Genomic DNA, 10,383 nt, shown 5'->3' with positions numbered 1-10,383 from the left:
CTTATTTTTGATGGCTACACAGTACTCCATTATATAGTTGTGCTATTTTTATTCAACCAAGCTTACAGTTGGGAAGTTCCTCTGCCCTTCAAGGTCCTTCTTGCCAGACGAAGAATCAAATCGATAGGAGACAGGTTAACGGAAAATCAAATTTAATAGCAGATATATGGGGAATCCACACACACCTGAGATTACAAAAACAGTGAGGCAACATGTGGCTTATAGGAGCTAAGAAGAGGGGTAGGGCCTAAAAATAAAAGGGGAGAAAGACCATTAGCTGGAAGCGGGGAGGAGAGGTTTCGAAAACAAAGGTCACCCTGTTATGCAGAGAAGTTTCTTAAGTAAAAAGGAATCTCTGTTCCCAGCTCTCTTCCCGGTACAGACAGGCAGTTGAGGGGGAGGTGAAGAGTTTTTCCTGCATGCGCTGGGTTTGGATTGCTTTTGACTCAAAATAATGTTCATGCCAAAGCGGCCCATCTTGGGGCGGCCTGCCCTGCGCCCCTACACTAATGGTGGACATTTAGTTAATTTCCACTGTCTCGCTATTATGACCAATACTAAAATGTAGGCATCTTGTCTAAACATCTTGAGGCACTCGTCCAAAAGGCCATCAACATTCTGTATGATCTCACTCAAATGGGGAATCTAAAACAGCCAAACCCACAGAAACAGAATGGGATGGTGTTTACTGGGGGCGGGGATGGGGGGGGTGGGGGAAGTGAGGACCTCCGTGTTGGTCCAAAAACACGAACTCCCAGTTAGAAGATGAACGAACTTTAGGGAGCTAAGACAGAGTTGTGATTACAGTTAACAATATTCTGTCATATACTTGAAGGTTGAGAAGAGACTAATCTGGAATGTCTTCACCGCAAAAACAGTAATTATGTGATGTGATAGAGGTGTCAGCTAATGCTGATGGCAATCATATCACGATATAGGAGTGTATCAAATCAACGCACTACACAGCTTACATTTACACAATGTTAGATGTTCACTTATATCTCAACAAAACCGGAAAACAGTTTTCAAAAATTATAAGTTTTATAAAATAAATCTCTCTCTCTCTCTTTTTTTTTTTTTTTTTTTTTTTATCTTAACTGCGACACTGCAGAAATTTGCCTGTGCAGTTTCAGAGAGTGAGGAAGCTCTGGGCTACCTGAAGATTACTGGCCATTTTTGGTTTTAAAGTTTTGCCTTGGGGGTCTACCAGCTCCCCCTCCCCCAAATTTCCTTCTAATTGCAGTAAATGCAGTTTTTAATAAGTTTTAATTTTTTTAAAATGCAGATTCTGATTTAGGGGACTGAAGATCTGCAATTTTTTTTTTTTTTTACTTTAGAGAGAGAGTGAGCAGGGGAGAGGGGCAGAGGGAGAGAGAGAATCTTAAGCAGGCTTCACCCTCAGCATGGGCCGGACACAGGGCTCGATCCCTTGACCCTGGGATCATGACCTGAGCTGAAATCGGAGTTGGACGCTCAACCGACTGAACCACCCAGACGCCCCAATATGTTTTAATTTTGAATCAAAGCAATCCACACAGTTTTCAAAAAATCAAATAATAAAAAAGGCATATAATGAAAAGTAGTAAATCCCCGCCCATCCTGTTCAACGCAGTTCCCCCCAGCCAGCAGCAAAAAACGTTTACACGTCTGTTTAGTGGTTACCTTTTTTCTTCCTTGAGAATATGCTTTTGTTACTATTTTTTTACTTGATAACAGGAGGAATTTTTTGACTTCCTGCCCTCCCAGAACCTCCTACCCGCTCAAAATGGCTGAATCACTATTTTTAAATCTCCTGTTAGCTACTTTGTTGACTTTAATAATACAATCCCCAAACCTGCCTTATTCTTTCAACTAGAGGCAGAATCTGGACTTCCTGCTTTCTGAGAATAACACCACTGTTCTATTTCCTCCTCTCTGCCTGCCTGCTTATTGCCTGGACTCCCACACTGTCCGAGTGGCTAACATTGCCGTCTGGTTCTACAACCATAACTGTCTTCCCTTCTTAGCTGACAGATTCAGTCTAAAAATGGAAAACCGTAACTTATATTTCCACTGAAATGATTATTCCGATATCGTTCACTGAAGAGCTGAGTTGAACCGGGTGACTGGTCTCCTCTGTGACCGCAGAGTCATGGTGCACGTGCCAATCAGTGTCCAAGCGGATTCCCTTTCTTCCACTCCTGGCAACTGTTCAAAACCAGGCCCCGTCCGAGGTTGCTTTATATTTGAAGCATGCCTTCCTTGTACAGTTTGAAAGGTTCGTTCTCCTCTGCAGTTTCCGTTCGCCATTGGCTTCTCTTTGGGGATGAAGAAATGTATGCCTTCCAGATCATATGCATTTCCTCCAGCTTCTAACTCAACCCATCTATTGCTCAGAATTCATTCCCTTCCGTTGAAAGTCCGTTTACCCCTTTTTCTCGTTTGGAAGATTTGCCTCCTAGTTGGACCACTACGGTACAGTTAGTTTACCTTTAAGTTCTTAGCAACCTTTCCTCTTGTTTTCCCCCTTCGGGCATTCTGTGACCATTGTCATTTCCTACCGTTTGGGCTGTTTTGTGTTTTTATGGATGCAAGAGCCTCTCAAGTATTTGTGAGGATTTTCCGAGTTTAAAGTTCTTTCCTTGTTCCTTGAATTATCTATTTCCTAGAGAATCACCTTTTCATTCTATCTTAGGCTTTCCTGGTTGTACTGTGAGCTTGGGGCAAACGATGATTTCTAGCCGCCCATTTACATTAAAAGATAAGGCAGTGGAAAAGCAGACCGGCAAGTCTGCGTGCGGGAGAGTCGAACTGGCCGCTTTGCTCTAGGGCTGGCGAGCCGGTGGGTGGAAGCCAGCCATCCCGCCGGGCCCCCCACCCCGAATGCCACAAAGTTAGTTGCTCTAAATATGTACCTGCAGGCGGACGTTGAGAATCACCGAGGCCACCACGTAGAAGTAGGGGAAGTTCGTACGCAGCCGCCAGGCCAGGTCGAAGAAGGTGATGAGGGTGCGCGTGAGCCCCTTGCAGAAGGCGCCGTATGAGCCGCGGGCCGCCGCCAAGGGCGACAGCCGCACCCCCGGGCCCGACAGGGCCGCCGCCGCCGCCATCGGTCTGGTGTAGCCTCCCATTTGGTGCCGGGAGCCCAGGGCTTTGAGCCGGCTGCACGGACCCACCGATCGACTCACGGAGGGACGCACGGGGCCGCTCTCCGCGCGGGAGGCCGACCCCGTGACCGCAGATGTCACCCCGTGACCGCAGATGTCAGCCGCGCTGCCCGGCGGACGCCCTCCTTCCCCACCGCGTTCGGGCCGCGGCGATCCGCGATCGGTCAGTCCTCCGCGAGGGCCACCAAGCTGAGCTGCCTCGAGGCGGGCGGAGCGCCGGAGATCGCGAGCCCCTGGACGCGGAGGGGAGGGGGACGGGGGAGGGGGGACTCAAGCTGGGGGAGGCGGGGGAGGGAGGGGGAGGGGCGCGCGGCTTTCCCGGGAGACCCAGCTTCCACCTCCCGGTGGGTCCTTTTTTTTTTTTTTTTTTTAAGTGTTTTAAATTTCAACGGAAGCAAAACAAAACTTGCTCAAAACGTTAGAAAATTTCCTTCATAAACGTGATCTTGAATAGCTTGGAAGCGTGAACCCGTTTTCTGTTGCCTCACATCCCTTTAGGAATTTTTTCAATCCTCAACTGGGAGCGAGTACGAACACACAAAACCTACCCATTTTCTCCACTGTAAAATGTGTACATTCTGTTTTAATGATTCAAGCGACTTTGGAAAATTTTGTTTTAGATCTTTACTATTCTTCTAATGGGAAAAGTTATACAAACAAGTTGCTAGAGGTTTTCAACAGCACAATTAGAACAATGGAAATCAGAGTCCCTGCTAAGTTGCACATTCCTCACCCCGCCCCCTCCATGAACTCCTGTTGGGTTTTCTGTATATACTTTCAAACCTGATATGTTCATGTAGTGCTCTTACCATGTCAATAATGTATAAGTACCTCACTCTCTTGGACGACTGATCACTACCCCAATATATATGCTGACTAATAATGTTCAATAATTTATTTAACCAGTCCCCTATTGAATGAACATTCTGAATGTTTCCAGTTTTTCTTATGCGGTATGCATCATTGTATGCATGAATTTTCAAGTGGCAGAAGAGAATGAGGAATATAAGCCCATCTTTATTTATAAAAAAATCATATAAACATATATGTATATATATATAGAGAGAGTGCTCAAGGTCAAAAAGTTTTACTTTTTAATATATGTGCTTGATCAAAGAAGTTTAGAGACCCGGGCTCTACGAAACATTGAATTGGAATTTTTTCTGCCAATATGAAAGGCAATAATTATGTCTCATTGCTCCTCTAATTTGCATTCATTCAATTATCAGTGAAGCTGAGCAAATTTTCTAAACTTCTTAATCTTTCAGTATTATTTTACTCATTGCTTGTAAAACATTAAAACATTGTAAATATGTATTATGAGAAAAGTACAATTCTTCAGATCACAACCCCCAGAAAGACTATTAACGGATTGGTATATGTTTTATCAATTATTTACATTTTTAATAGCAAGGCATATATACATATATCACACACAAATCACAAAACAAGAAATGGAATCATAAACATACTGCCCTGACAATTGTTTTTAAACGTAACGATGTATCTTACATATCTTTCCATGTTGATACCTTATGGCAACTGTGTATTATTCCTTATGGGTGGCCAATAATTAACTGATGGATATTTGGATGGTTTCAAATTTTTCACTAGCATAAACAATGTTGAGATTAATATTTTTGCGTGCACATTTTTGTATGCTTCTCTGATATTTCCCTGGATTACATTCCTAGAGGTGGAATTCTTGGATCAAAAGGTTTTCATCTGGGGTGCCGGGCTGACTCGGTAGACCATGCCACTCTTGATCTCGGGGCTGTGAGTTTGAGACCCATGTTGGGTATAGAGATTACTTAAAAATAAAATATTTACAAAAAGGTTTTCAATAAGAGACTCTTAAATATGGAGAACAAACAGAGGGTTACTGGAGGGATTGTGGGAGGGGGGATGGGCTAAACGGATAAGGGGCATTAAGGAATCTACTCCTGAAATCATTGTTGCACTATGTGCTAACTAACTTGGATGTAAATTAAAAAAAATAAAATAATAAATAAAATAATAAATAAATAAAGGTTTTCATCTGTTTATGGATTTTGATACATGTTGTTAGAACTGCCTTCCACACAGCTTGTACTAATGTACCTATGAAAACTTTCAACTTTCCTAATAATGGGCATTCACTTTCTTTCAAATCATTGATATCAAGATATCTCACTGTTTTCATTTGCATATTGTGATTACTAGCAAGGTTAAACATTATATGTGCATATATCCTTGCATGTTTGCATAAAAGGAATTACCGTGTCAAAGTTTTGCAGGCTTAATTTTATTCAGTATTTCCCACTCCCCAGTAAAAAGGTTGTACCAATGAACACTCAGGCTAATGGATCCCGGAGACCTCAGGGGCAGGGGTGACAGTGAGGAAGGGGATAGTTAGGCAGGCTTCTCCTCCCTTTCCCTTGTCTCCCTGCCCCACAGGCTGCCCAGGTCGTGACCCCTTTGTTTATTTTTATATTAAATTTTTTCCTAAGGCAGGCAGGACAGCACAAGCAGACTGATCATGATAAAATCTCAACCATAGCCCTATGAAAAACCAGAGTAGACAAAATAGCCTCAGGTGATGTATTAAGCAAAATGCCTCCTCCCTCACACCACACACTAAATATGAAATAGTAGCAATGGGCCAAAATTATTGTCTTTAGGAAATTATACAAGTCTCCTGGTTCTTCTTACCCACAATAGAGGGCATATGCCTTAATTCTTCTCTCTGAATCACCCACTCTTAACGTATATGGAAAGAACGCATTAACTGCTATATTGGTCTAGAGGTAATAGATTTAAATGTAATCAGAGGCTTTTGTAGCAGAAGGCACTGAATTGAACGCAGGTGTTTCCCCCTCCAAATCAAATAGAAACCATTAGAAAGAAGTGCAAAGTAAATTGATTCATAAAATTAATGAAAGGGGTGAGGATAAAGGACCAAGAGTTTGAGAAATTCCCCAGATGAATGCGGATTGGCTCAATCTGAAGACTCAGTCCTGGTGGAGGGCACCACAGCCCAGCGAATCTCAGGCAAAGCCTGGGTGGGGCAGGAGCAGAAGTCGGTTTCATGGAAGAAGCACCCTCACATTGCCTGGTATGGAGGGTTGAAGTGGGAGGATGGCATTAAGGGAGCTGTTTATGCTGAATAAGGGCATTTCCACCACCTCCCCTCCACTGCCCCCCACCTAGTGGAGGAGTTTATCTCCTGGATGAAAATGGACAGTGTTTCTCTAAAGAAAATGAGTGGGGCCACTTGGGTGGCTCCGTCAGTTAAGCAAGCGACTCTTCATTTCAGCTTAGGTCATGATCTCATGGTTCATGGGATTGAGCTCCGTGTAGGCACGGAGCCTGCTTGGGATTCTCTCTCTCCCTCTCTGTCCGTCTCCTGCTTGCTCTCTCTCTCTCTCTCTCTCTCTCCCAAAATAAATAAATAAACATACAAAAAAAGAAATTAAGTGATGTGTTTAAAAGGGCAAGGGCTCTGGAATGGGGTGGGGTGGGGTTGGGGGGGGTGGAATTGGTGACTGTGGCAGAGAGTAAAAATAGAGACAAATGTTTCCCCTCCCTGAATCCCCTAACTTTGCATTGACTTTGCAGATCCTCTCATCAAGAGGTGGCCTGTGTCTTTTTTTCTTGAATCTGCTATATGACTTGCTTTGGTCCATAAGACCTTGGCAAAGACAGTGCAAGCAAAAGCGAGGAAGGTGTTTACGTGCTGGGGCATGTACTCTTGCTAGTCTTGGAACCCCGGCGCCACGTGATCAAAGCAGATGAGCATTATGCCCCAATCATCCCTGTAGCCCCAACTGATGGCCAACCAACCCCTAGAGGTCGTGTCGCCAAGACCACCAGCAGCAACTGACCACAGACACGTGACAGTCCAGCCAACACAAGCAGAATAGCCCAGCCCAAGCTGTCAATCACCAACAACTTGTTAAGTAAATGAATGGTTGTTTTAAGCCTCTAAACTTTGAGGCGTTGTTTTCATAGCAAAAGCTAACTGATAGCCATGCTCGGGAAGAGAGCTACAGGGCAGACTGTCAATCAAAATGGTTTGGTCAACAGTGATCTTTGGTGGTGGTTACTAGATCATGGGAGCCCTAGGACTGAAACAGAAGCATGGCCCATTTAATGAAAAGAATTCTGGCAAACAGAAAGTTGGGTCACCAACCTCGCAGGTCATATCCCCAGAGTCCCTAGGATGAAGTGGAGGCCAGGTACCACAAGGAAGGCTGCTATGGTAACATCATAATTATGTACTGTAAATCTTCCTAACTATCCCCCAAAGGACCTGCAGTGATTTCCCAAGGTAACTGTTCAGTGGAGAAATAAAAATCCATACTGTCCAGGGATTATTGGACTATGGCTCTGAGCTAGCACTAATCCAGGGGACTCAGAGCAACACTATTGCCCACAGAGCAAGGGCTAAAGGAGGGCAAGTGATAAATGGAGTTTTGGCTTAAATCCAACTCATAGTGGGCCTAGGGGGCATACAAATTCACTCTGTAGTAATTTCCCAAGTTCCTGGGTTTTCTTTTTTTTTTTTTTTAATGTTTATTTGTTTTTGAGAGAAAGAGAGCATGAGTGGGGGAGGGGCAAAGAGAGGGGGACAGAGCATCCAAAGGCTGCTCCCCCCTGACAGCAGCAAGCCCAACTCGGGGCTCAAACTCACGAACCGTGAGATCATGACCCCAGCCGAAGTTGGACGCTTAACTGGCCGAGCCACGCAGGCACCCCTCAAGTTCCCGGGTTTTCAGTTGTAACAGAGGTAACCAGCAACTGGCAAAACACCCCAACAGGCCTCCTGACCTGTGGGGTGAGAATTTTTCTGTTAGGAAGGGCCAGATGGAAGGCTGGAACTTACTCTCCTTTACAATCCTAGCAGTAATAGCAAACATACATTATTTTGTGTCAGTCTTCCAAACCCTTTACGTATACTAACATATCATTCTTCAGAACGTTACCAAAACAACAACAACAACAACAACAACAACAACATTACGAAGTAGACACTATTGTACACATTTTACAGAAAATGAAATCAAGGCATTGAAAGTTTAAGCAACTGGCCCAAGGTTGTTTGTAATTGGTGGAACCAGAATTTAAACCAGAATCCATGCTCTTAACCACTATGCTGTCCTCTCCAAAGAGCAGACCAAAACCAATATATATGCATGGAGGACTCCCAGAAATTAGGGCTACCACGGAGACTAAAAATTCCACGGTAGTGATCCCCATCACATCCTTGATGGATGTACTTGTTTGGCTAGTGGAGGATACAGGAGGATCCTGAAAAGAAGTGGTGTATATGACTTGGCCTTCAGCTGGTTCTAGGGGCACACGTAAGGTTCATGAGCAATGGTTCACACTCTTCGTGTGTCTTTGTCTGCCACACTGCCTTCCTTTCCTCGACCCACACTTATGGTTTCATGGGGACTCTAGCGGACTGAATTGTGTCCCTGCCACATTCGTACGTTGAAGTCCTAACCTCCAGTATCACAGAATGTGACTATATTTAGAGATGAGGCCTTTAAACAGGTAATTAAGGTGAAACGAGGTCATCAAGGTAAGTGATAATCCAACACGACTGGTGTTCTTATAAGAAGAGGAGATTAGGGCATAGATAGGCCCAGAGGGAAGACTGTGTGAAGATACATGAAGAAACCAGCCAAGGAAAGAGGGCTTCAGAAGAAATCAACTCTGCCGATATCTTGATCTCTGACTTCTAAGCTTCCAGAACTATGAGAAGATAAATTTCTGCTTTTTAAGCCACCCGGCATGTGGTACTTTGTTATGGCCACCCTAGCCCGCTAATACAGGGACCTCTCTATAACCAGTTGTATTAGTCAGGGTTCCCTAAAAATTTAACCAATAAAAAGTCATATGTGATGGGCCCTCTAATGGCCACAGGGTATAAACACATTTGTGTTCCATATAAATGCCCACCAGAGGTCATGAACTGTTGACGAGGACTCATAATTATCATGTGAACAATATGGCTCGCTCAGGGGCCCATGTACAAAGTGGCCATGGTTGCAGAGACAGAGGCTTTCCATGGGCTCAGTTATATGGACTTCCCCTCACCAAGTCTGATCTAGCTATCAGAACAATTGAGTGTCCAATTCCAACCTGCCAAGAGCAGAGGCCAACGCCGACCACCCCCCACCTCCTCCAAATGTACCATTTTCTTTTGGCGGGAGGAGGCTCCAATCAGCCATCTGCTGGGAGGGTGATTACAATGGGCCCCTTCCATCACGGAGGGTGCTGCAGTGTGGATTTATCTTCCATGCCTACAACACCTCCACAGATACCACGTTTGTGGGCCTACGCACAATCACGATATCCCATACAACACTGCTTCTGCCAACAGAACTCATTTTACAGCAAAATAAGGCAGGAAAGAGTTCAAGAGAATTCACACTGGTCGTACCTTATCCCGGCCATGTCTTATTTTTCATCATCTGGAATGGTGGATTGCCTGCTCAACATCCATTTGCAGGTAGTTTCTTCCTGTTCCCTTGATTTTAGCCTCTGCTGATTTAGGGGTCTGATTATTAGTCTACCAGTAGAAACTACAAGACTCCATTGAACTGAATGAATGTTGAGACTGCAGCCGAGCTATTTAAGCTACACATGTCAGTGGACCAACGGGAAAAATAGGACTTTGATTGGTGTGATTGATCCTGATCATCAAGGGATGTTTGGTTGCTTTTATGCAATGCAGGCAGGGAGGATTAAGCCTGAAGGTGCGCCCCCCCCCCAATACTGCAATGTTCAGTGGTAAAAGTTGATGAAAGATTACAGCAACACCATATAGGCAGGACTACAAAGGGCTCATATCTCTCAGAAATGAAGCTTTACCTCAGTCCACCAGGCAAAGAGAACTTGGTAGCTGAGAGACTGGTTGAGGGCAAGAGAAAACAGAATGGGTAGTAGAAGAAAAGTTATAAATATCAACTACGGCCTTGTAACTAGTTTCAGAAACAAAATGGAAGTGGTTGTTCATATGTTTTTCTTTCCTTATTTTGGAGTGTGTGTGTGTGTGTGTGTGTGTGCGCACGCGCGTGTTGTTGGTATGTTAATGTATTCTCTTTGCCCCGCCCCTTATATAGGGTGTGTTGATGGTAGTTGAAATTTACAGTTTAGCCCACAAATGACAGAATATCAGTACACGATTGTGACAAACTTAAAGAAGGATGAACATTGTTCAGCTATCATTTTTACATTTTTTTTTTGA

The 10,383-nt window shown here is 44.2% G+C and overlaps 1 protein-coding gene across 1 annotated transcript; it reads right to left on the bottom strand.

The window, feature by feature from the left end:
• Window positions 1-1,832: 1,832 nt before the first annotated feature.
• LOC125931987 (small integral membrane protein 10-like protein 2A) lies at window positions 1,833-3,334 on the bottom strand. Its single transcript, XM_049644306.1, has one exon. The coding sequence runs from the start codon at window positions 3,108-3,110 to the stop codon at window positions 2,883-2,885; it is 228 nt and encodes a 75-aa protein (XP_049500263.1). The 5' UTR covers window positions 3,111-3,334; the 3' UTR covers window positions 1,833-2,882.
• Between the last annotated feature and the right edge of the window lie 7,049 nt (window positions 3,335-10,383).

Source organism: Panthera uncia, chromosome X (genome assembly GCF_023721935.1).
Source record: "Panthera uncia isolate 11264 chromosome X, Puncia_PCG_1.0, whole genome shotgun sequence".
Taxonomy (NCBI): Eukaryota; Metazoa; Chordata; class Mammalia; order Carnivora; family Felidae; genus Panthera; species Panthera uncia.
This window is presented reverse-complemented; position numbering and strand designations above follow the sequence as displayed.